General features: G+C 37.2%; 2 protein-coding genes across 2 annotated transcripts; one reads left to right on the forward strand and one right to left on the reverse strand.

The window, feature by feature from the left end:
- Positions 1-1313: 1313 nt before the first annotated feature.
- Positions 1314-8919, forward strand: LOC103719456 (ORM1-like protein 3). Its single transcript, XM_008808706.4, has 3 exons — positions 1314-1831; positions 3352-3500; positions 8449-8919. The coding sequence occupies exons 1-3, from the start codon at positions 1646-1648 to the stop codon at positions 8585-8587; spliced, it is 474 nt and encodes a 157-aa protein (XP_008806928.1). The 5' UTR covers positions 1314-1645; the 3' UTR covers positions 8588-8919.
- Positions 8920-15644: 6725 nt separating this feature from the next.
- On the reverse strand, positions 15645-18144 carry LOC103719455 (dof zinc finger protein 2-like). The gene is made up of 2 exons (XM_008808705.4): positions 17914-18144; positions 15645-17205 (listed from the first exon to the last, which is right to left on the reverse strand). The coding sequence occupies exons 1-2, from the start codon at positions 17935-17937 to the stop codon at positions 16267-16269; spliced, it is 963 nt and encodes a 320-aa protein (XP_008806927.1). The 5' UTR covers positions 17938-18144; the 3' UTR covers positions 15645-16266.
- Positions 18145-27481: the final 9337 nt, after the last annotated feature.

The following is a 27481-nucleotide window of genomic DNA, read 5'->3' on the forward strand; positions in this document are numbered from 1 at the left end:
GAAGTATGGGCGTATAAATAACTTGCCCGTTCTTCTGACAAATAGTTATATTATAGTTAGAGATAAAGTTCATGAATAATTCAACTGGACTTGATGTGTATATAGATCAAAAACAGTAGCGTGCAGACAAAATAAAGACTTTGATGTCACCAAGCAACTAATTAAAAAATAAATAATATCACAACAGCTTTGAGAATGACATCAACAAATAATAATAACAAAGTGTTTTACGAATGCTTCAAACTACCTCTAGTAATTTAGCATAAAGCAGAATTAGTAAAAAACAACCATTACTATTATAAAATAACTATAACAATTTATATATATGAATATTACTATTTTTTAGACAAAACAAAGACTTTGAGGTCACCATGCAATTAATTAGAAAACAAATAATATTACGACGACTATGAGAATGACATCAACAAATAATAATAACAAAGTGTTTTACGAATGCTTCAAACTACCTCTAGTAATTTAGTATAAAGCAGAAGTAGTAAATAACAACTATTACTATTATAAAACAACCATAACAATTTATATTTATGAACATTACTAGCTTGTAAGACAAATCAAAGACTTTGAGGTTACCATGCAATTTATTAGGAAACAAATAATATTACGACGACTTTGAGAATGACATCAACAAATAATAATAATAAAACAGAATCAGTAAAGAACAACTATTACTGTTATACTCTATTATAAGACAACTATAACCATTTATATTTATAAATCTTCTATGGTATTTTCAGCATCAATATTTTGAAATTATCATCATCTAAAAATTGTTATTATTTTGAGGAAGGCATTAAAAAGTTATATTGTAATTTTTTAAAGTGCCATAATAATGAAATCCCTCTTTTTTTTAATTTTTTTTTTAACATCTTTATGCTACATGAAGCCATGCTATATTGATCATAGTGATTCAGGTGATGCCCATAACATGGAGCACCATGGTGCTACTAATCCACGAACACCATCAATTAATCAACATCAGTAGCATTTTATCTAAGTTTAACATGTTATTTAACTTTAATAATAATAATAATACATAATAGCAGCAAAATATTAAAATAATCTATCTGGTGAAAAAAATCAAATTTAACAATGAAAAAATTTACGGCATTATCCTAGTGCTTATGGTGGCAACTTCAAAGAGAGAAAAAGAGCAGGTCAGAAGAGGGATGAATTATCTTTCAACACCCTCCCTATTGAATGGAGGTCAAGTTAATTTATATTTTTCCACTTTCTAAAGCACGTCGATATTGAACGGCGTCCGCACGAGGCCACCTATAAAATATTAAAACATAAATAAACCATGAACGGCGAAGAAAGCCCACCGGAAAGTAGTAGCCTACGCCATTGACCGATCGATCGTTCGTTTTCTCTCCGCCTCTTTCCTTCGCTCCCCCTCTTTGAAATTTTCTCCTCTCCTTCGGTTCTCCGCTCGCGATTCCTTCTGTTCTCTCTATAAAAACCCAGCGCTCCTCCTCTTCTCGATCGACTCATCCCAATCCCAATCCCAATTGGAATCCTCCTCTGTTTCGGTTTCGTCTTCTTCTCGATCGGTATATGTACGAGGCACTGGTAGGTTGGAATTTGTGTAGATAGACCGGGAGAGATATCGAGGAGGAGGAGGGGGATGGCGAAACTCTACGTTCAGGCGGTGCAGCCGGTGGATCTGAACAAGAATACGGAGTGGTTCACGTATCCCGGGGTGTGGACGACCTACATCCTTATCCTCTTCTTCTCATGGCTCCTTGTGCTATCGATCTTCGGCTGCACCCCTGGGATGGCCTGGACCATAGTCAATCTGTTCCACTTTGCGGTATGCCTTCGCTGTTTCCCTAACTGTGTCGTAAATTGGATATTGTGATGAAATTGTGATTTTTGATGGTGATTTCTGATGAATTGATGAATCCATGTTTCTCTTTTTCTTTCTTTCTTTCTTTCTTTCTTTCTTTCTTTTAATAATGAGTTGGTTGAATTTGAGGGCTTCTGATTCTTTTCGTGAATCTGTGGTCTAAAGATCCCTTTTTTCCCTGATCGGGTCGGAAAGCGCTTCGGGTTTCTGATTGTGTTTGTTCGTGTGTTCGCTTGTGGGGTTCTGAGATTTAATTGGCTTCCGGATTGGAAAGAGGGAAATAATTTGTCGGAAATTGAGCTGCTTTAATGGTTCTTCATGGGTGATTGTTCAAGAAGTGATTTTTTGATTGAATTTGTTTGGGTATTCTTGGATTCCCAAATTAGCCATCTCGTGCATGATGCAATTAAAAAAAAATCAATCTTTGGAACGATGGAGAAGGAAAACTGACTAATTTGGTATAAATCAGGGAATAAATAAGTTTCTTTCCTTTTTTTATTTGATACTTATTGTATTTGGGGAAAAAGAAATCTTTTTTATGCATGTTTGAAATATAATTTTAAAGGTAACTCTACTTCATTTCAGTTCTAATTCTGTCTGTTGTTTCATCTCTATAGGAGCTCATGTTCGAGGAATTTGATATGTAACTGACTGTGAGAAGCTCATGATTTTTCCTTCTTTTCCTTTGTTTTTTTAGTCGTGGAGATCAACTTTATTGAGTTTATAAGCTTTATTTGTTTTCTTGATTCATCAAATTGGTGCTAAATATTTTTGTCCTTATGTAGTCATATAATGAATCAATTATTTACTTCACCCTATAGTGGGCTAGGAGATAATTTATTTCTGAAATAAATGCAATTTTTGACTCTGAAGTTGAGCCAGTGCAAGAGATCGTTTGTGGTATTTTTTTTTTTCCCACATACCTTGGCACATTTCAAAGGACAAACTTTTTGCCGTAGAGCTAGGTGCTAAGAGCATTGATTTGTGAAACCTGAAATAACATATGCATAGATGGAAGTTGCTGGGCACTCCTATGCGATTCAACGCTAACCACTGGGTGGATGCCAGCTGAATATTGCAGTTATGGCATATTCTGCTGTTATGAGTGTATTGATGCATTTGAGCTATTGGGAAACACAGTGCAGAAGTCTTTTCTCGTATGTGAATGCTGTTGGAAAGGGTTGTCGTATGAACTTGTTTGTGTTGTTCTCATGGGAACATACATATGTTTGCTCGAGTTCTAGATGTGGAGATTGTTCCAATGAAAAATGAAAAAAATTATATGTTTGCATTTTTTTGGTTTATTATAATTCATTCATTATTTTTATTCAGTCATTTGAATTTCATATTTTTTACATTCTACTTGTAAGATCAAGCCAATTCTGAAAATTTTTCTTTGCTTTTACATGTTATTCGGTAACACGTTCTCCATCTTTGCCTCCTTTTAAGTCCTACAGACGTTCTGATTGAATCCTATATTGCAGATCACCTATCAATTTTTCCATTGGAAGAAGGGAACTCCCTTTGCTGATGATCAGGGTATTTACAATACTTTGACTTGGTGGGAGCAGATGGACAATGGCAAGCAGCTTACACGTAATCGGAAGTTTTTGACTGTCGTACCTGTGGTTCTGTAAGTATTCTTGTAATATTCGCTTTCCATTTGACTTCCATTTTGTTGACATGTAAAATCATGATGGACCATTTGGACAATGATACTGCAGTTATTAAGAAAGGCATACATGAGCCGCTATGATTTTAATAGTTTGTCTTATATAATTAACTTTTTGAAAATGTATGTGGTATGGCATGCATGTGGTTCTGCTTTGCCTCATGTGTAAGTGCTTGTGCTTAATTTGTTGGATTGCATGTATGCATGCTTTGTACTTGGTCATAACTAGTATTCTATGTGACTTTTTTTTTTGAAATGAACTCTGGGGATAAAATGGGCCTTTGGGAGACCCCTGGGAAATGACTGAATTGGCAACTATAAGATGAATAACTTGAAATGGGCTCTAATAGCTGAAATGTGATTGATAGAACTAATTAATTTATGGTGAATATGGGGTAAGGCTGTTTTTTAGTTTCATTAGAAACCATAACAAAATTCCTGCTATTTTGTGCTACGACTAGTGTAGTTACTTAATATGTATTGATTTTAGCCATATTTAGAGAGATTCAGGCTATGGTCAAGTATACATATATTAACAATGATCTCCCGTTTTAACATGCAGAATTAGGTCTTTAATGTATAACTTATAATTGAAAATCATGTTGTGAGATTTGGCATGCACTATGAAGTAGTGGCATAAATACTTCTGATAACAGCGAAAATAAAGAAATCCTATATTTCCTTAGTTGTCAACTTGTGGTTCTTCCTGCATAACATTCTTTGGTATTTGTAGTTTTGGAACTCAAAACAATTTTAATTTGGGGCCTTAGGAATCGAATACTTTCAATCAAGCTTTAGATGCGTGGTTCTTAAATTGCAACTAGGATCGACAGACTACCGGGCTTGTGTTGGATAATCGCTTGAACTTATGTCTAACCTGTATCTGACATGGACCTGAATTTCAGGCAACATTCAATGTTTGGATCTGAACCTGGTTTTAATTCTATAAATTTGGAACCCACTTTCTTTGATTGAATTATTAGTTGTTGATCATATACTAAGGAATATTGGAATAAGGAGTTTTCAAGTTTTACATCCATAAAATCTATGACTCTAAAAATTAAAAGAGCAAAGATGAAGGTTTCCATTGAGACGGAATTGGATTTTGTTGAGATGAAGGAAACCAAATGATCTAGGGTTTTCTGGTATTAAAATAAGCTTGACTAGCATAGAAGGCATCACTCATGATATTTTCTTTCCGATATAAACTTGCTTAAGATTGGGTAAGAAAGGTGAGAGGGGTGCCTAGGTGGAAGGACGACATGTGGAGACCCTTAAGAGATGGGACTTAAGGTACCAAGTTATGCCGTTTAGGGCTTATGATTCACAGTGAGAGTGGTGTAAGAGAAATACAGGAGCATGAGAAAATTAGTTGGTTGCCAGTAGGGAAAGGTCTTTTTTGCAAGGGCAGGGTGATGGTCAGATGGGAGAAAGAAAGCAGCAGTCAGACTATAAGGGTGAGAGTTTCATTCAAGAAAGGGCAAAGGGAGGCAGAAAGGTGTAGAGTGGAGAAATATAGGTTTGGGTAAAAGGAGACGGGTGGATGGTTTTTTTTTTTTTTTTTTTTGAGTAACTATGTGAATTAGTTGCTATGCATAGAATCAAGCTAAATCAACTAATGTGTATTATAAGTGCTTTGATTTCCCTTATTCAAAAGCCAAAACTTCAGCATGTTAGTGGGCCAAAAAAGTGCCCGAGCCTGGTTTTCTGTAAGGGGTCTATTGTTTGGGTTGGAGTGGATCTGGCAAATGGGCTAGACAAAAATTTACCATCTCTACTTGTAATCAGTAGGAGGTCAAGGTTTGTGAGTCTCTAGTTGAAATTGGACCCATATCTTTTATTTGTAGGACTTGATTGAAACAATATTTTTTTGTGTTGTTTATTATAACTGGAAGTCAGAGATTGTTGGATATTTGTACTTCTGTATGAGAATGGAAGTTACTAGGTTGAATTTCATTGCGATGATAGAAATTTGTGATAGTGTGTTATACAAATACATAGCCTATCCCTATTTATGTATGTGCATGCATATCTGTGCATGCATACATGCATGTGCATATGCACGTGCACATGTAGATAACAACAGAATTATTCATCATAAACCATTTATTGTCTGTTTGATTATCTGGCATATTCTTTATAGGAGAGCAGAAGCATTCATGTTAGTGTTATTTATATTGTGGTTCAATAGTGTATGCTTTATATATGCTGAACAAGAAGGAAATTTTTTTACCAGTCTTTATTGAGCGCATAGAATACACTGAAACAGGATATTCCTTGTCATTACATGTGCTGAAAAATACTATGGAATATGCCGTATAATTTTTTTGAGGGTCAATGTTATAAGAAATGGAGCAGGGCTATGATCAGACTTAATCCTTGGTTAATCTGCAGTGTACCTTAGGTCTAGATTAAGTTCAGATTTGATTGTTTTGAATTTTTTGGTTTTTATTTTCAGTTAATTGAGTTTTAGGAGTTTTGTTTGGATCCTTTGGTAGAAGATTTGTTTTTTCCCCTATTTTCTTGCTATTTTCGTACTCAATTTTGGGTTTTTTTTTTGTGGCAAAATTCTGTGTCCTATTTTAAGAAGGATAGGTGTATAAAAGCGGTATCATATCTCTAGTTTGGGTTACTAGAGATTTTAGTCACTAGCAGGATATGCCATACCGGCCCAAATCGGGCGGTTTGGGACGTATCGTATCGGTTCGATACCGGTATCCAGTATGGGGGCATACCGAGTTAAAAAAATTTTTTATACCGTACTGTACCGATACTATGTTAGTGTGGCACCGATACAGGATACGGTACTCAGACAGCGAACTTTGGTCGCTGGGATTGTGTTTTAGATTGATTTTGTTGGCTTTTCACATTAGATATTCTGGTGAAATGGATTTGCTATTTTTACAAAGTTTGAATATATCTTATTTTCTTCTCTTTTTATTTCTTCAATTAAGGAGTCCTGTTTTGTAATTCTTATCGTGTATTTAACTAAATTATTACATCTTTAGCTATAAAGAGTGAGGGAAGGGGATAATGTAAATTCTGTAGTGGTGATGATGAATATCGGATAGATTGAAATTATTTTTGTCTCTATTGAGTATTATATCTCTTCTGTCTGTACCTATGCTAATCTTTATTTTTCTTTCTCTTGCAGTCTCTTTTCTCCACTTTTTACTCCTCCATAACTCACTTTTGTTGATTTTTCTGTTCTAAAGAATACAAACCAGATCTCAAAAGTATTTCAGCAATGTAAATTAATTTTGCAGCCTGATTCTACGTTCTCTGGATCATCTACTTATTTAACATCCATTGTTATCTTAAGTGGCTTTAGTTGGGTTCTTCGAGTGTGAACAGAATGATGGACGGAAAACACATTGATGAATATAGTACAACACTTTTTATAGCTATCAATTATAGTAATACAGTGTGCTAAAAACTGTTTTTAGTCTGATTAGATGCAAGAAAAGTGTTCAATCTATTATTGGACACTTTGTCTTAAAACATTTGAGGCCTTCTTTTGTGGAGTTTGTGAGATGAGAACTTGATGGCAAGGATAAGAGTGTTTCTTATCATCCCTTTGGGTACTGGCTGTACCTTACCCTTGGCAAGTATTGGAAACGTTATGCATATTGGTTGGTTCCAGAATTCCATATATTTGTCTATCTCAATGCAAGATAGAAGTACTTCTAATGTGCAGTAATAGGATTTTGAATTACAAAGTCTTACCAACAACGTTTACTTGTTTGATGCTTACTGGTGGCCTTCAAATTCAGTTGGTCATTGTATAAGTTTCTGAAATTTTGTTACCACATCAATTTGGTGAATATTCATGTAATGTTTCTTGATAATTGATTCTTGAAACTTTTGTTGGGATAAGAAAATGATGAACAAATGTGAAATTTTAAAAACTGAGAAAGGATGGGACTGAGTTTGATGTAGTTCTGGAAAGTTTGTTTTTCTAGGTGAACAGTTTATGGTTTGAGGTGGGCAAAAGAAACATGCATCAAGAGGGACCACCTTTTGTCAATCCTTTTCTTTTTCTGTACATGTCAACCTTGACTTGATGATTTTCATATGTTCACATTTTAAATATGGTTTTACTACTTAGTTGGGTCCAGGTCACAAAGATCTTACTTGAGTGGGCTTGTTAGTTGTATTGGTCTATTCTGGGTTTTTCTGATTAGTTGGCCTCAAATTAACCTGGTCTGTTTTCTTTAGCCACTATGATATCACATTAATAGTTGTGCCGAAGATGGACCCAAATATGAGGATTGAAATGCTTAGGACCTTGTTTTAGTCCTACCACTATGGTCTGACATAATTATGCTGCTATACATGGAAGATTGATGATATGGATGAAAGAGTTTCAGTGAATGCTTGGTAGTGAGCTGCTTGTAATAAGAATACATTTTTAGCTATTGAAATTAATTATATTTCTACTTTTTGATGTCTGCTGAACTTTTTTATGCTTTATTCTGTTATCTATTGGTGTCAAAGGTTCTCTGCTGAGAATAAACATGGTTTTAACATTCATGGAAGAAGTATCCCTATGCAAATTATGTATGCACCGTCCTCTACTTTTGAGTATTTTATCCCATTGGGAAAATATTACATGATGGATTCATATGTCTTCCATTCATTAAAATCCACCAAAATATTCTTCACCACGCCTTTCTTTTTTGCCTCATATGGAAATGCTGGAATTTTCAGCAAAAATTTAGCTGCAATCATATCCTAAATTTAAAATGATTATGACTGCGCTCTATTAAAAATAAACTTCCAAATTGGTCAGGATCCATTTTCATCTAATTACTGCCTGTATTATATGCCCAGAGACCTTCAAACCAGAATTCTGTTGAGCCTTGCTTTGCTGACTGATGTTCTGGGCTTCCTTTATTTTTCCTGGCAGGTACTTGATAGCCTCACACACAACGGATTACCGGCATCCGATGCTTTTCCTCAACACGCTTGCAGTGATTGTGTTGGTTGTCGCCAAATTGCCTAACATGCACAAGGTCCGTATATTTGGAATCAATGCAGGAAATTGAGCGGTGGTGCTCGAAAGTTATCACCATAGCTATATTTTTGTCGACTGCATCGGGCTCAGCATGGACTAGCAAGTAGCCTCAAGTCTTTGCGCAGATGGTTTGCAATCTCTGTACAGAAAGCACTTGGAGAAACTAAAAATGTTGGTTATGCTGTGTCTGATAACTGAAAGCTGTCTGTAGATTATCTTTCATTTTGCAATTTGTTTTCCATAAGAATCAGTATGCAGGGTGTTATGTACAGTTCCCCTGTTTGTCGTGCTACTTTTTTTAATCTACAGCCATTTCTGGGCATTTTGCGTGATGAAACAATAGTGGTGCACCATTTTTTTTTCTTTTTTCATCTTTTGACTCAATTTATAGTGAATGATTTGAACCAGTATCTTAAAGCAGCACTGATTGGATAACAATCAATCCAACTGGAAAGGTGGTTACAAAGGTGAATTCGAGCCTGTCTTTTGAAGGAAACCTTCAGAGCTATCAAAATAAGAGTGGTTGCCGAAATGTCTGGTGGATAAATTTTCCTTTTTTTTTTGGAATGAAAACATGAATAAATATTCAGTTCCTGGAATTGGTGGATGGTGAAATCTCTCCATTGATGGATCTGCGAGAAGATCGATAAAATGAAGGATACATCTAAAAGGAATTGAAAAGAACATCTATTAGGCAGGTGCAAAGGCAGTAGTGCAGTGGCGCCTGTTCCGGGAAATATGCTGCGTGTCATGGACAGGTATAGCCTGTTCTTGAGTATATAACATGGTATCATTTCAGGTATTGATTAGACCCAATGCATGCAAAGACAAAGGAGCTCATGGTGCACTTGTAGGTGGGATCTGAAGGCCTTCAAAATGCCCAACGGATTATGCTTTGGAGGTGCGAACTTTCGTCAAGCTCTTTATGTAATAAAAGGATTGGGGGTTCCATTCATATTGGCAGTAGATGCGAGGACAAGCCAGCTGAGTTACCATAGCATGGCTTATACATATAAACTTGATGGAAGAAAGGAGATCGTTTTTGCCAACTTGAGAGCCCTATTTTATAGAAGGTATATGAGAACGACTGCCCTACAAGCAAATTGGTAGCAAAAATGGGTTATCTTTGCCGATTTCCACTATTTGATTTCTTAGGTAAGTAGATTTTGGATGGTGACGCATTCGCAACTCAAACTATAGGTACTTCGATCTCTTGGTGGTTTAAGATGTGAAGATTTCAAGTGTGCAGTATATAAGTCCACATTCGGATAGGAAATAATTCAATTTAGGACTTATAGCATAAGGGCGAAAGCTATGATATACTAGAGTCTATAGTTTGCTACATAGTGGTTTAGATAAGATTTTTGAAAAACATGTAGTGGACTAGAATCTGGACGTCTGGATTTGAGTTCAGATCTTGTACAGCAAACATATATCATTTTGCTTGTACATGATACAATATAGAATATTATTATATCGACCTGTTTGGAAATACAAATTATTATTTTGTAGAACAAATTTCTTTTGAATAGTCTATGTGATTTGTATTTGAGTATGTTACTTTGTTAGATTGAATTGTATTTAAAGGAAAAAATAGTTTATGGCATGTTGGGGCAATGGATACTCCAAGTTACATGTACAAATAAACAGGTGAACTGCAGCTGCACTTCCAGTTATAGGTAAATAGACATAGGATTTGTAACTCCAAAACGATGTATTCCCATGTAACCCCAAATACATGTAATTAGAAGTTGCATCCATCCAAAAAGTCTCTATGTATGACATCATCACTATGTTACAGAATATGGACTTGCTGTAGTCCAAGGTTGTCAGGAACTATTTGTTTCTCTCTTGCTAGATGCTTTCCCGGATTATGAGTCAACTTCCTTGTTATTCTTATTATTCTTGGGGCCAACATGAACAAACGGTTCGCCATGCATGGCTTTCCCAGTAAACGTAGCACATTTGGTTTTATTCCCATCTCGTGAAGGGTCCTTTGCTGGATAAAGGAAAAGGGCCAAACAAAGAGATCTTGGACCAGTGCCTTGTGTGGATAAAGATAAATCCATTCTCCGAGCATGGGAAGAGGATATAAAGTGATTTAACCTGAAACTGTTCATTCTACGTTGCAAGCTTAATTTAAAAATAAATGAAGCACCCATTAGCAAAAAAGAAGAAGTAATGAAGCATCCTGATGAATTAACTTCACTTGGAAGCCAAATATGGCTGATGCTCATTCTTTACAACATTTTTTTTTTTTTTTGAGTTGTGTTGGTGCTATGCACCAAAAAAAATACTGAAAATCATAAAAAAATAGTTACAAAATCATAGGGAATAAAGCAAGAGAAATCAGCAGAAAGAGGGAGTGGCGTGCCTGATCTTTTTGACGTAAAGGAAGGGTGTGCCTGATCAATAAGGTATCCAGGACATAGAACCAAGCTAACAATGTTAGTGACCTATTTTCTGGAAGGTCTTCCTCACCAAACCTCCATCCTTAGAGCTCTGTAGCAAAGACCATCTCCTTAGAAACCTCTTGGAATTTCTCAGGATGTCGACTGCAGACTGCTGTTTGCTTCTGAAGATCCACCTGTTCCATTCTATTCGAAGTGATCAAGTAGCATCTTTCCCAAGGATGTGAAGTTTCATCCCATCTTCTTAGGGCTCGTTTGGTTCGCGGGAAGCATTTTCCCTCCTAAAAATATGATTCCTGAGAAACATATTCATAGGAAAATGATACCTAGGAAAGTATTTTTTGCATATTTGGTTGACCATGGGAAAGTGACAAATTTCCAAAGTGCTTATGTTTGGTTGGCCATCAACTTTCCTAAAAAAATTATGTATAATTCCTATTATGCCCTTAATAAAAATTAGGTCTTTAATGCCTCTTTAATGCTTCTTTAATGCCGAAGGACCTTTTTAGGAAAAAAGTAAAAATGGAGTGATTCCCGCCTCATAGGAAAGTAACTTTCCCATGTTTCTCATGGGAATAACTTTTCCATAAAATGTGGAAATTATATTCCCATGAAAATACAACTTTTTTGCCTCTCTCCTTTGAAAACTCCAACCAAACAAGAGGTATCTCATTAGTTTCCCGTTGACCATACTTTCTCCCATTTTTTTTCCGCGAACCAAGTGTTAGCATTTAAAAGATTTCTCCTTGACAACATTTAAAACCTCGCATATGCTTATGCTAACACTTGTTTTTCTCTAGCTAACCTACGTACCTAGTCTACGAAATGTAATATATCCAAAGCCTCCTTTCACAATAATATTAATCTTTGATACTGACATTAAACTATGTACAAACCCTTGGTACTGGGATTAACTCTCTAACTACGAAGAAAGCATTTTGTCTCTGGGTGAGCTTTTTGCCCCTCTCGGCGCTGCTAAACTTGAGCGAATGCGAAAGCCTATGCACTAATGTTGCTGGCCATGTTGTCTCTATGCAGGGTGCGCAGCAGCCATTCATGGTATATGTGGCCAACTCTTGCATGTCCATGTCAGCATATGGACTTACGCATGTGATGTGCATGCGCATAAATTCAGACTATCATGTATCCCAACTCATGCTCGATCGATCGACTGCTATGACTGCAAATTAATTGGAGTGAAAATGGACACACTCATTTGTAACAAGCGTGCATTCGCTTTGTTCCTTTGCTAAGAGCTAGCAGTATAAAGAGAGCCTCTGTCTGAAGAAGTAGGAACCTATCCATGTATCTTATAAGCATTTAAATAGAGAGCTGACAATTGTGTATGTCCTTGAAATCATTTATGTGTTAAAGTTTATATATCATATTATCAATGCTCCAGAAGACCATGAAACATGACACGTCAAATTCTATCACTAAGTAATCTAGGAGGATTACTATAGCCATGGTGGGCTACTCTGCCGCCCTAAATAGATTTGGATAAAGTTTTGACACCATAATGAACCCTAACTCCGGGAGGCCCGAGCTTCTCATTCAACATCCAAATATATTAAGCACCTAAATGAAGATCTCAATAAGTAATACAATGATGCAATAACCTCTAAGAGATTCATTATATGCAACAAACATATCCCATGAGGATATTTGGGCTAAGAAATGGATTGGTCAAAGTAAAAATTTCTCTTTTCAAGTTAGGCTTTGATTGGGCATAACTCAAAGTATGAGAAGATCAGGCAAAATGTTTGAAGATAAAGTTGATGTAACAATCTATCTCTAATAAAATTTTAGTTTTTCTATGATAATTTTTATAAGGAGGCCTAGAACCTCACTTTCACAAATTCACCTATTTTCTATTATTCTTTTTGATATTCAAGTTATGTGGATCGAAGAAATCGCTTCCTTCTCTCTCCAATTACACGACTTATCATATTTATCATGATTTTTAATTATCCCATGGCGGATGCCTTACCTAATTACTATTCATTTCTATTTGCTAAATCTTATTAGTGCATTGCTTTAGGCAATTCTAGGCACAAATGTCTATTAATACTGATTACCCAAACCATAGTAGTTATGTTGATGAGCTAGTCCTAAGTTTGATATCCTCTGAATGCCAAACTTAAGTTTGAAGCAACTTGTTGATACACATGCAACAGGATAGAAACATATCCACATAGATGCAATTTAACGAATTTAAAAAGATGCACAATATCTCTTTCACTTTTTCTTCGTCCTTTTTTCAGTCACAAACCAATCTTATGGGTGCACTTGAAATCTTATTAGAAAGTTGAAAGACGAGATTTTCCACTCTCAATAGTTCCATCAGCTTGCTACCCGATTTAAGGAGACTTACTTGTATATGTTTTATTACGCCTTAAACTATGCATGGAGGGATTTGCAAGAGCTAGGACATGCCTGTGGTCTATAGGGTTTTATGAAGGGCCCCCCCAAATATTTTTTGGTTCTTTAAAGTAAAACCATTGATGACTGATGGATTTAAATAAACATTAACTTAAACAACTTGATTGGTGGTATCACAAAAGCAGCTCTTTAGCATCACAGTTCAGAGCATGATTCAAAGCTTAGAAGGCTTCCTGAACCGATTGAGTTGATTCTGATTGTCGGCCATCAACATGAAGTCAGTTCTCCATGAATTCTTATCCACAAACACTTGTATAAAAGAAAGAGTAGCCATGGATCCTAGATGACCTAAAAGCAACTGGGCACTGGGCAAGAAAATTAAGAAGTCTATATTTTAATGTACATTCACGTTACAAGTCATACCACAGAAAAAGGATTCCCAGCTGTTCCATCTAAAATTTAATCAGGAATCATCAGAAGTTTGGGATAATGTAGGTCGACCTGACTGTATTCTGTCTGATTTAGTTCTGTGATTGATCAATGCTTAGCACGAGCAAATGAACAACTAAATACTAGCCCGTGAGCAGTGAACATGGAAATCTTTAAGGCAATTATGTGTGATGAGTTCTGTTGCTGGTAAATGAGCAAAGCCACAAATAGGATATCTCTAGCGCCCTCCAACAATTACCCATAGCTTCTGCAATGAGTTTTCATGGAACAAACCTTTCCACGATCCACGAACCTCATGCACCTTGATTCTTTGGTTTAACGAATCTCTTGGTTTTTACATGAATATTTTTGTGAAATCATTCTCATCGGTTTATTTCACTTACCTCAAGTTCCTCATGTTATTTGTGTCCTACTAGAAATTTATGAAATCTTTTTATTGAGGCAATACCGAACCCTATCTCCTAATAGATCAAAACCATTGATCGATCTTCTTGATCTAGCATGCCAGCAACCTAATCAACCGTTGTTTTAGGTCCTAGGAAAAATCACCTAAGGAAAACACATAGATTGAGCACCATTCTTTATTGTTGCTTAAGGGTGGAATTGACACTTCACGGTTACAGATCCTATTTAACATTCATACCAACATTAGGAGGCCAATCTTTATGAAAATAAATAAAACAAATCAACAATTTTTCTCAACAGAAATCATGTTTAGTTAGCACAAAAATTTATAAGAACTAAATCTACTTATAAATTTATAAGAATTTATAAAATCCGAAGGCATTTAAGGAGAGAAATTGAGACTAATGGTGGTAGTAATGGAGAGTACGTAGATTAAAATCGGACTTCTTGCAGTGTGTATAAGATGTATATTTAGGGGAAGATTTTGTCTAAAATCAAATGTATGCTGAAGCTATTATCCATTACTGTGAAGCATGTCATGATAAGGTTGGTAAAGCCCAGTTATTACCTATCCTGTAGCTACTATTGATCATAGACAGTAAGGTATGGGTGCAATAACGTTTTCACCTAAACTTCTGGCTGAGAACAAACTAATATCTAAGATCAAGTAAAAGAATAGCAATAAATGCACAAAGAGGAGGTTTTTGGCACAAATTACGTGCGATGAGGAGGCCTTTGTAGCCGAGATCATATATTCTTGGGATAATATCGAGGTGGTAATACTATATTCTAGGGTGCACCACATACGCCCAAATGCAGCTCACCATCCCTAACAAAGTATTATAATAGACAATGGAGTTATTTAATGGGGTTAGCAGCAAGAAAGTGGGGGAATCATTCCTCCGCCCTCATCCCTAGGGGAATGTTTATGGGTCCCCCACCTCCTTCAAAAAAGGGATGAATGCGTTGGGAGGGGAAAAGTGGGTTGGGGGATGAGAAGGGGTAATCATACATGGAAATGGTGTGTGGGATCAGTGGGTGCAGGAATCATTAGGTGAGAGCTCTAGGTTGAGGCAGGTGAGCCGGCCTCGGATTTCCATCGATCAGAGGCCATCCATCCACTCTGGTTTTGTTCTCTCTTCTGAGAACATTGGAGGATAAAGGCAAGGAAGGTGAAGAGGGGGCTGTACCTTCTATATTATAATAATGTACAAGTGCCTGCATTACCACCGATCAAGTGGCCTAACATAAGATTTAATACCATGTGAAGTGATAGTCATTTGAGAGAGTGTAAGCGTGGTCATACCTACTTAAGTACTTATCCCTCCTCCCCTCATCTGCTCTTTGTGCTTTCATGGCTGGAAGAATCTTGGTTGGGATGATGAGACATGACATATCAGACCTGCTACAGAAGTGGGGAGAAAAATGACAGACAAAGAGCCAAAAAAAAAGCACTAATACATAAATATTACACTCAATCCCCTTTTGTTTCATAATTTAAATAAACAAATAGACAGTTCTTTTTTCCCCTTTTCACAGTCCATACAATCTCTCAAACTCCAAAGTTCTCTACAATACCACATTATTCCAAACTCATCCTAACATATCACACGGGTACGCCGTGTCCATCCTTCTCTCTTTACCCTTTACCATCCAGGCAATGGTGCAGCAGTCCCTATAAGTTATGGAGTTATATCATCTCCCATGTCGCTGTAGGCCTCTTTTCTTCTCTATCACCACACAGCCAAAGTCCGCTTTGTAAACACACCCTTCTGAAGCCAACCTAAAAAGAAGCTTCACATGTCCACAGTGATCCGTGAATAGGAGAAACTAAAAAGAGAAGCAAAGAAAAGGGGAAAAAGTGATCAACAGAAATGAAGGCAAAGAGAAGGAACTCCATGTATCCTCTGTCTGCTGTTAGTGCTGAATAAACTCCAAACAAAGCCATCCACCACCACCACCACCATTAGAAAAACAAAATGGATAAATAAACACAACCTCTTCTTCATTTTTCTTAAGACTCTCAGCAGCCTTCTTCTTACTTCTCTCTCTCCTTTTAATCCTACCAGGACCCTCCACCACCCATCATACCATTCCAAAACCCAGGTGGATCCCCGCCTTGGCCTCCATTTTGCTCAAACTCAGCGGCAGTGCTCGAAAGAACCGGCTTCAAGTTCTCGAAAGGGAACAGTAGCCTCCCACCAGTGCTCTCCTGCACCCCTTGCATCACCCCACCACCACCACTGCTCCCTCCTCCCCCTCCTCCAACACCATCCAAGGGGAATCCGAGGGTAGGTGGCCTGAATTGCTGCAGTCCAACTCCAAACCCAGCGGGGTACTCGGGCATCGGCATCGGCACGAAGGGTCCCAGCCCCCTTGCACCCATCCCACTCCTCAGCAGCTCCATGGCAGAAAGAGCTCCAACAGCAGTGCATGGATTGTTGCCATTATTACTGCTGCTGCTGGTTTTGTTGTTGTTGCCGCTTTCCAAGTGGGGGAAGTCATGGAACTCGTGCAGGCTGTGATGGGGGAAGGCCAAGTTGAGGTCTTGGCCCTCATGGAACTTTGGGTTCTGAGAAGAGGTGGAGAGAGAGATGGGGGCTGTAGTGAGCTCTGGCGGCAGCTTCCTGGAGGTTGAGACTGTGGATGATGTTGCTGTGACAGTGGAGGAGGTGGTGGAGGCGGAGGTAGAGGTGGTGGCGGAGGAGGAGGACCTCTTGTTCTTTCTAGAGCCACCACCCACCGGAACATTCCTGAGGGACCCACCCTCAGTCCAATACCTTCTGCAGGTCTTGCAGAAGTACCTGGGTTGGGTAAGGCTGTAGTTGTTGTAGTAGCAGAACTTAGTGTTGGTGGAGTTGCACCTGGGGCAGTTGAGGGCTTGCTCCTTCTGGGGCCTGGCCCTCCTCTCCATCATCTGAGGCCTGGTGGTGTTGCTGCAGGTGGTGCTGGTGGTGGTGGAGGACACCAGCTCCTCCATGGGCTTCACCAGCCCTATCTCCTATTGGGCACCACCACAACCCCATGGGGACAAAGAAGAGAGAAAGTATATATCAGCAAACAAGCATGCCTATATATAGAGATAGATAGATAACAGCTAGCTAGCAGCTATGTAGAAAAGATCTTGGAGAACAAACAAAAACGAAACAAAAGCCTAGGAGAAAGAGGATCAAAAGATAGCAAAGGAGGAGAGATGGGAGATAGATAGCAAACGAAAGTTGAAAGACAAATCACATATATACATGCACTTTGTCCATCATAAGAACAAAGTAACCCTTTTCATGCCGCTGCTTTATTGCACACACAAGCTAAAAAAGGAGAGAGATAAAGGAAGAAAGGAAAGGTGGGGAAAAGAAAGTGGTGTGCTGCTTTCAAGGATTAAAGGAGGGGGGAGACAGGATTAAAAGGCTTAAAGCCAAAGGAAAGTAAAGGGTGAGAAAGAGAAGATGATGCAGCAGCTTCCTGAGGAGATATCTAGAGGGGCAAACAGCTAGCCACCCCCAATCCCTCCCTCATGCCAACCAAACAAAAAAAAGTCATCTACATAAATTTCATCAACCCACAAAACCCCAATAAAATCAAAGCAAAGAAAGACCATCTCCCAAATCTGCACCACCCAACACAACCAAAAACAAGAGAAACAAACCAAGAACAATACTAGATCAGGACTCAAGATCAAGCTGCTAGATCTTGTTTTCAGGCTTCTTACCTGAGGCCACTGGGCAGTATCCATGCAAGATTTCCTTGTGGGACTTGGCTGATGGCCTCCTGTGATCCAAAGAAGAAACAATTCCAAACTCCTCCTCTTAGAACAAGAAGAAGAAGACCAGGGAGCTTTCCTCACGGAAGGAATGTCTTCGGCTGGCCCGAGTGGAATTGTGATGCGCTGTTGCCTTTCATATCTCACAGAGAGAAAGAGATGTGGTGATAGATTCTAAAATAATATTATACTAAATTTTATACTTATATTTCTACTTGCGTGGGTGGGCGCTTGTCCGGTTGCTGCCTGTTTCGCTGTGTGCATTTTTACGCTGTGCGTCGGCCACAGAGGGAGGACAGGTGTGTAAATGGAGTGGGGCCCGGGCTATCATTCCGTGGAGACTGACACTGCGAGGCGGCAGGGCCCCACACGTATGTGGGGTGACGTGGCACATGCGACCAATAGTGGGGCCCGCGTCCCAAAAGCTTAAAAAGGAGGACACGCGGAGGGGGCCACCGATGTTAGTGCGCGGACGAAAAAATCGCGTTGCCGCTGATGGGGACGTCCCCTCCCATCCAAATTACTCTACGGAAGAAAGAAAGAATAGGAGAAGGGAAGGCGGAATAATATTATGCAAGTCCGCAACCAAAATTCCTTTCCCATTCAAGGATGGCGACACCAACCAATTGGTCTCTGAACGGTGGTGAAAGGTGGCCGGTGCTCCGTTTGGCTTTGATGGCTGTGGCTTAGCTATACTTAGGACCTGTAATTGACACCAGATCCATCCCAACGAGTGTGGTTCATGTGATTTTATTCAATAATGGTGATTTTACGATACGTCCGTTGCTTACGCGAGCTTAGAGCTGCATGAGATGGTATTACCTATGCGAGGCATATGCTGGGATCGGATTGCATTTCTTTTGAGGATGATTTGGCTCATGTGATCGAGTAGATTCGGGGTTAGAGACGTGGTGCTGATTTTTTAGACGAGTGTAGTTTATCACAGGCTTAACACATTTATAGAGAGGCAAATAACACAGCTAATTAGATGGCTTCCTTTGCGGCCCACCATTCTGAGAACTTTGTCTGAGGAGACCCTATATCGGTGCTTTTTTTCTTGCATTGCCTTATCTTCTTTGACTCTGTTGGCTGCACTCACACTCGTCGTATGTGAGCCGCAGTTGGAAAAAAAAAAAGAAAAAAGGAGTGACATTTACTGCATATAGTCCCCATCTTATCCAAGAACATTATTGATCATGAATTAAATGAATAATCAATTTCTTCTCATTAATATATTTTCACAATCATTTGTTGGGAGGAAAAGAGAGGTTATGGTTCACTCGAGAGATTGGACTCACCAGCTTCATAGACAAAAGTATAAAAGAGAAAGCAACTGTAATTATGTTCGACTAGAATTTAGTACATGCGATGCACCTGAGAGGTTGCATGCCAGGTGGAGACATGGGGATAAAAAGAGATCATGCTCTTTTTTTTTTTTTATGAACATACAAGGGCATTTATTTGGGAAGGAAAAATAAATCAGATCTTTGAATTGAGTCCAACCCCAGCTTTTGCGTTATTATAAATCATATTTTTGGGCTGTTTGATACCATCCTCCTGGAGGAGCCTTGAGATTCGAGTTTCATGATGTACAGTCAGAAATTTGTGTGGCCGCAGGAAGTAGCGGAGCTTGAGTCACGTGCTAAATATTGGCACGAAAATGGTGATTTGTTCTCATGTACAAGATTGAAGAGATGGGAAGCTGAAATTGCAAAAACAACCTGGAAAGGTTAATTATCTGTGTTTGTAAGCCAATTGTTAGGACAAGAATGTATCAAATTTATGGAATGGAAAGATCACCCATTAGACCACCACCTACACCAGCATCAGGTGTTTGCCAATTCCATGAGTCAACAACATCCATACATGTTCATCCTACCAATCAATAGTGATATATGTAAGATATTTTTTGCACAATCCAATAGTAATACACCACCATTAGGGTTTGAACTCTAGATTTCTTTCAAGCAACCTTTCAAGAGGGTTGCCAATCAGCCGAGCTAATAGATAGATTGAATAATTTGTTCCATCATCTACCGTTCGTCACAACAATCAGTGAAAAACCTGAAGTTTAAGGGCCAGAGACGGTCCTCACTAAAAAAAGTTATGGATTAAAGGATTGAATTTCATACTAGGCCATGTTTGGTTTGGGGTTTATGCAAAATAAACCCTTTTGACCTAGTTCTTCGATTTTTTAGCCTCACCAGCAATATTGGCACAATCAGATAAAAGGAGTTTGAAAGAGGACAAGTATGGTATTTTAGAAAAATTACTTCTTTAGTTTTCTATTTTTTCTTTACTCAACATTGTTGATTTAAACAAACAAAAACAAACAAATCTTTTGATGATTTAAGAAGGTTTGTTCTGATTTATATCTCCATCTTCATCTTGAGTTCTCGAAAATAATCAACCTGCTTAAATAATTTGTGCTTTGCCTGATATTGCACCCTGATTGGCCTATTAGGAGGTTCGGAGGTATATATTTATACATGGATAAGATTGGTCTATCACAATTTTATTTAGATTTACACCTTTGGTATTTTTAGGGGCTTGTCAAGTATATATATCATGAGAAGAAGAGCTTTTTATTGGATTGTTCTCCGCTTTATACTTTTTCCACCATTAATGAAGCTTTTTCGATCACCTCCATCATTAATTCGTAGGGGCCGAACCACATAAATTTGGGTATCTTTCTCTCTCTTCATCTCTTTAGCTATCTCTAAGCCTAGGGTTTTTTTGCACAACATATATGAAGGATCAAGAAGATTAAAAGATAAAATTAAATGATGCAGTTCAATTTCAAAATGAATCGCTCGTCTAAAATATATCTGAGCTCACACATAATAAAAGGTACAATGCCAGCATGAAAAGACCTAGGAAGCATCTACATGCAAGTCCTAGGAATGTCTGACACTACAATCAATGAGCCTGAAACTTAAATACCATCAATTAATGCATGATATCTGACATTGATTTATTTTGGCAACGCTAAACTACTAGCTTGCTACCTTCTTCTTCTTCTTTTTTTTCCGCTCTTTCTTTTTCTTTTTCTTCTTTTTCTTTTCTTCTTCTTCTTCTTTTTTTCTTTTTTTTTCTTTTTTTTTTATTTTTTTGCTGAAAGAAAGGGGAGGAGAACTAATCCCACCCACGTAGCAGTCCTCAATCTCTCTTCTACTAGAAAATATTCTATATGAATAGAAAATTTTTCATACTCGACTCGATCCATGGGTTGCCCCACGTGTGAGTAAGTCACCTCAGCACCAGAGAACCATTAGCGCTCCCAACAGAAAAGCCAGGTAGAGGGCATTCGGTTTCTATATTTAATTGATATCTGTGTATTTTGAATCTGAGCCACTCTGTTAAAAATAAAGTTCCGTTTTAACTGTGCTATCATCTCAGCTATACTAACTTGGTGCCTTATTAAACTAAGTTTCTATAAAGGATGTGGATGTCAATTAAAAAGAAATGCCTCATCCAAGAGATTTCGAAGTTTGTGTCATCCAACACAATAGAGAGGAAAACTTCAAACATCCGGGTGGCCCACTAACAATATTGTGATGATGGTGACCCGTTGGATGGCATCCTTGTCATCACTCAGCCATCTGCAATTTAATATCATTAAAATTGTCATTTTGTATAGTAATGAATACCAGTATAAATCAAAGAAAGAAAGATTGAAAACTACCAGAGGCTGGTAACCATTTAAGAAACACTTCGTGACATGCCATTGAGCTGGTCCTGAGTTAGTCTAGGATTTGAATACGATTTCCGATCAAGTAGCTCATTCTTCTTTAGGGTTTTCTTTCACCCTCTCCTAGTTCTTGTCAATGAAATATGTGTTGGATTTTTCCTCTCTTTGTTTAAAAAATTGCAGCATACCGGAACAGCTCTTAAGATCAAATAATTAAATTGTGATAACATCCAAGGGGCTCTACTGGGTGAAGGACTGTGAATTCCCCATGGAACTTTGTGAGTTGTCTTGTGCTGATGCTACTAGCTCGATCAGCCTTACATAATTGTTATATGCTTCCAATTCAAACGAAATGAGTGAAGAAAATGAGTCATGACTATTCCATGTTAGAATTGTACATCTAATGTCCAAGTAGAGAATTTCTCCGTTCTCCTATACTGGATATAGAATAAGACTTGGGTTATTCTTTTAATTTTTTCAATGAAGACTCGATATTGTCTTATTTGTATTCCTTGATCCTATATAAATACCCAAAATTGATCCAGCGAATAATTGATGTGAGATCAAACACACGCCCGCACGACTCCTCACATACGCCGTTTGTTTCAGGCAAAATGTCATAGTCAAACTAAAGATTCAAATCCATTCAAATCTCATCATAAGTATCATGATCAGCTCGTAGTTAGCCTTAATAAATCAGTGTTGCAGTGTCTCCTAGTCCACATGGGCCATGGATCGAGTCCGCTCTAATACCATTTGTCACAACCCAAGACTTCACCCCAAAAAGCTAGCCGAAAAGTATTATTTGGATTTCTTAATCCTGTATTATTTTAGTTTTTTCAACGAGGACTTGGCATTAATCCGATAGTTCATTCATCGTAATTGATTTCATCAGCAATATTACAGTATTAACTGAACTATCACTATTTGAAGACAATTGTGGTTCTAGTACCAATTATCCATCAATTTTCTAAGCAGCCGGGTGGGACTTAGAAGGGGACAATGAATCGAGACCATGATGATGCCAAATGGTGGGGCTAACGGCTAATTATCGATGACTACCGACATTGGTCCCTCAGCTGATTCAATTTGATTGCGATGCTCTGAGGATCCATTTGGAAGCACCCAACCTCTTCAGTGGATTTGGTTAGAAAAACATCATGCCGTTGATGAGACCTCTTAGTTGCTTGTAATCAGGCCTTTCTAAGGACTTTGAACCTAGAGTCACATAAGAGCAAGAAATTAGTGCCCCTCGCACTGTTGTGGAGAAAAGAAGGAGATGGAGACTTTGTTTAGATATATCCTCTTGACCAGACTTTGAAGTTTGAATTTTAGAACTTTGGAGATCACTAAGCCTGTCGCGGTCATCAGAAACGCTTGTTTTAGACGGCTTTCCAATGACCATGCAACTCGGAAGGGAAGTGAGATGTGATGTAATACTCCCTTTTTTTTATTTGTGGCAAATGAGTATGGAGCCAACTCTTTCGTTTTGCTGAACTGTCCATAAATTGGGACCGTCCAAGCAATTCCGCCGATTTTGGCAAAACTAGAGAGAGAAAAATAATGTAATCTAAGGTTAAACAAAATCCAATCCCATGGTTGAGTTTTTTTTTTTTAATCTGTAATTTAGATTATAGCAAAAAAATAATTAAAAATAATAGTTCCATATGAGATAGGTTAAGAACTTTTATAATGCTTATATATATACTCTTGGGTCCAGCGAGATCTTTCCGCCATTCAAAAATGTTCCATTATATCAAGTTATTAGAAGCATGCTTCAGTTGGAGGTCAAGTTATAATTCAAAGTGATCATGGTGCCAGCAGGAGACTAGGGAACTTTTTTTTAAAAAAAAAATCTTTCATTTAAAATCAAAATACAGTGGATGCCAATGTTGAATGGATTCGTAATTGTTTTTTTTTTTCTTTTTTTTTTTTTGATGAAATAGATCCATCTGTGAGTTGAAGGCTTGAAGCGATGAAGATGTCTGGTTGAGTGGCTAGGTTCGTGGGTGCCAATTGAGTTGGTGTATTCAAACGTAACGCAGGATTACATGCATATCTAGAATTCCGTACTCTTTTGCCATGGTTTATACGTTTCGAGAAGACATGATCACTTATACATTTTGTAGCATATATAAATCAATTTTATGTTTGTCAGATTTGCATGGTATGCTGCTCTTGTGGAGTTTCAGACATCTAACGGGTGGACGACCAAGCTATTGACTGGCTCGCCAATGTTGGATTTAACTCTGGTGAGATGCTTCCATGGAAAGAGTCCTTGCCTACTGATTTGATGCTTCGGGTGAATGCTGATGTCCGGCATCTCAGCTTTGACAAGAGCTAGTTCCATTTGGTTGCTAGTTTCATCTTGCTCTCCTTCCAATGATTTTTTTCTAATTTTTTTTCTTTCGGCACCGGCCTTTACTTCCAACTCCTCATCCCCTCCGGAAAAAAAAAGAAGAAAAGTAAATACTTTTCCTATTTAATTATTTTTGAACTTCTAATGTTTTCAAAATCCAAAAGTCAACAACTATGACTATACACAACGGCTTCCCCTTACAAAAAAACAAAAAAAATCATATACAATAGCTTCAATATATAGCCATGATTTTATATGCAAATATTGAAGGATTTGTTTCCTCCAAAAGTTTTGCCTGACTATTAAATATCAAAAGATTTCCCTTCGAACAAACTCTAGTAAGAGAAATTTTTTCACCTTGAATTACGTCATACCTTACCCGCTCGGTGCCCATCCGACCTCATTGCCTTCAGCTTGGATTTTGGCAGCAGCAAGACTCATCCAAATTTTCTTTGCACTTAGGGTCCCAGCTTGGCAAGCCAAATACCAGATTTTCAGGAGTAATTTTGAAGGTCTGAGATAAAGCTAACCCTGGACTCACTGATGAGTTGTTAGGAGAGTCCACGGGAAGAAAAATCCATTCCTCACAATCAAACAAAGAGAAGTTCCGAGGCTCTCAACATCCGTACGCCATTTGGTTTTGTCTTCCCTCGGTGCACATGAAACTCTCTCTAATCACCAAACCTGGGCCCAGCGTGTGAAACATCAAGTGCTTCATATCGTATAGAACTCGTATAATAAAAGTTGAAACGAACCAACCATAGATGGTCAGGTCTCCAGCCCAACAGTCTATGCCACTATAAACAACCACCACAAAACATCACTTTTTGTGGGTGTGGACAAGTTGAACTCAGCGTCTGATAAGGATATCTAAAGCTTAGCAGATCAAAGATTAAGTGGTATATGCCAAACTTAAGCCTGGTTGGTGAGATTAGGTTTTTAGAATTTAATTTTTTCTAATTAAAAAAAAGAGAGGAGATTAAGACCCAGTGGATTGCAGGCCGTTCTGAGAGTTGACCTAACCAAGATCTGGTCCCATTTGACGCGTTATGGACTTGGCAGGTAGCCGTGGACAAAATTGTGGGAGGTTGTGCGTAGTTTTCAAATTCAGACCAAGACTTTGACTGAGTCATGCACGATCCTGGCGTAACCAGACATGCTTGGATTTGAACCTGGAAAAGAATTATTCAGAAGTTTGGATTTAGCTGATAAAGTTTTGATCCTGACACATTCCTGGTGAAAAGTGATCGACTCTTAATTAGTGACTTACAGGCATGAGCCAATTTAGATGAGGTCTAGGTCAAGCTAAAATACAAACCCAGTTCAACTAAATTGCACCAAAAAAAATACATAAATAAATATGCTCGTTCGTGATATAGATAAATATATATAATACGTACACACACATTATGAGTATGCATAATTTTTTTTATATATTGAACATGTTAAACTATTTGAGTATTTTTTTTAAAAAAATAATAACTATTATAGCCCTGCATTTAATGCTGCAATATGATGCGCCATTATAGGGAAATTTGACAGTAAATGCACCAACCTTGCGATTAATGAAGAGGCTACATGCTCCATGAAGAGAGGCCCACAATGGTGTCTTTGAGAACCTCAGGGGACATGTACGAAGGGACAGAACGATAGTTCTAACTTCGCATGGTAGAACTTCCATCAATCCCGAATGTCGGTTAATTGAAGTATTTATTTATTTCAAGTCTAACTTTCTATTTTTTTTATGAACCCAATAGATCATACAGTTCTAATGTAAATATATCCAAAAAAAATTAGAAGATAAAACATGATATAAGAAAGGAGGAATAGTCTCGTAGTTACAGTGATCATGAAATTATATTTTGAAGAATTAGGTTTAATCTACCATGCTCCCTGGAAGTGACCCTGGTAGGTGAGGCTCAAGTCAGTGCTTGAGTTGTTAGATGACTTCCACTATATCAATCAGACAAAAAATAAATAAAAAAAAAAAGTTGGGCGTAAAGCGTACTGAACTTGCACAGCTATCAATTAATTTCGCAAAAGATGAGGTTAATTATTTCTGAGGTTCATCTCCATCCAACTTGAGCTCGGGTCAATAGAGAAGAAAAAAAAAAAAGGACTTTCTTCCATCCATATGATCTAACCATAAGATAATTTTGGTTAGATTTACTATGAAAGTCCTTGCAATGTATAAGTTTAAAGCATATACAAGTGGAGTTCTTTTCCTCAGACACTAGCACACCCTAAAAAGAAAACGATAATATTTTGATGGATAAGATTGTTTCCATATGTTGAATAGCTCTACTTGAATTATATGCATTGCAAGTAGAAAAAAATATTTTTTAATAAATAACTGATTTTATGTTACCACATTGGTTACCATAAACAAAGATTGGTATGATAGCAAACTGTGGCAAGATCACGGGAAGTTGTTATAAATTTTTTTGACTGAGACAGTTAATAAACAATCCTTGAAGTATAAAATGTATATACATATCCTTAAAAAAATATATAAAACTATTATATTCAATACAAATTAAATGTTATATTTTTAGGATATTAACATTAAAAGGTAATAATGTCAAATGCTACCCAGAATGGTTAGCTATTAACGCTTTTAACTAAATATCTAAAGAGAGAGGCATCCATGCAAGGATTACTCGAGAGGTACCTATATAAATAGTGATTTTCAAAGAGTAAACATGTAATAACCATATTTGCAAGGGTATATATGTGATAAATTTAATTAAAAGAAGTTATATTACACATTTTATGCTACATCTTTAGTAAAAGATGTAACGACTATAAAACCAATTATGAGACATCAAAATCAATCACATTACCATTTATGATTCAAACATGTAAAAATACACAAAAATAAAAAAATTATTTCCCAATATATCTAATCTATGCATTGTGTGGGTGCAAAATTGTGATATGCATTGCAGTGATATATTAAAATACATAGTAAGATGTTTAAATTAGAAGTGTACTTGATTGCTTATGATGTAGAAATGTCAAAATATGTATAAATTGAAAATCTATAGATTTTGATATCGAAACTCTTTTTTTTTTTCATCCATTTGATGTATATGCTAGAAATCAACAAAACATGTCCTTTATTTATTTTTCAAATCTATTTAGTAATGTAAATCATAATTAATGGTATGGATCTCCAATTTATAGAATCAATCATTGGTTATCATTTTTTTAAAAAATAAAAATTTAATATAAAGTAGACTAACAATCGAACTCTTTAAATTATTGCTAATATTCTAATTAAGGAAACTACATCCTGTTGGGTCGCATGCAAAGAAGAAGGAAAGAAAACAATGTTATGTACAAACAACTTAAATAATTCATAAATAAATTCCTATTACTAGCATTTTATTGTTTTGCTTGACCAAATGGTCATATATATATATATATATATATATATATATATATATATATATATATATATATAT

The sequence above is a fragment of the Phoenix dactylifera genome, chromosome 2 (assembly GCF_009389715.1).
Source record: "Phoenix dactylifera cultivar Barhee BC4 chromosome 2, palm_55x_up_171113_PBpolish2nd_filt_p, whole genome shotgun sequence".
In the NCBI taxonomy this organism is placed as follows: domain Eukaryota; kingdom Viridiplantae; phylum Streptophyta; class Magnoliopsida; order Arecales; family Arecaceae; genus Phoenix; species Phoenix dactylifera.

Excerpts from the sequence above, each read along its gene's own strand:
- LOC103719456 (XM_008808706.4), top strand. The coding sequence starts at position 1,646 with ATGGCGAAACTCTACGTTCAGGCGGTGCAGCCGGTGGATCTGAACAAG. Across the intron at positions 1,832-3,351 it reads TCAATCTGTTCCACTTTGCG|ATCACCTATCAATTTTTCCA; the intron begins GTATGCCTTCGC and ends CCTATATTGCAG. Across the intron at positions 3,501-8,448 it reads ACTGTCGTACCTGTGGTTCT|GTACTTGATAGCCTCACACA; the intron begins GTAAGTATTCTT and ends TTTTCCTGGCAG.
- LOC103719455 (XM_008808705.4), bottom strand. The coding sequence starts at position 17,937 with ATGGATACTGCCCAGTGGCCTCAG. Across the intron at positions 17,206-17,913 it reads ATACTGCCCAGTGGCCTCAG|GAGATAGGGCTGGTGAAGCC; the intron begins GTAAGAAGCCTG and ends GGTGCCCAATAG.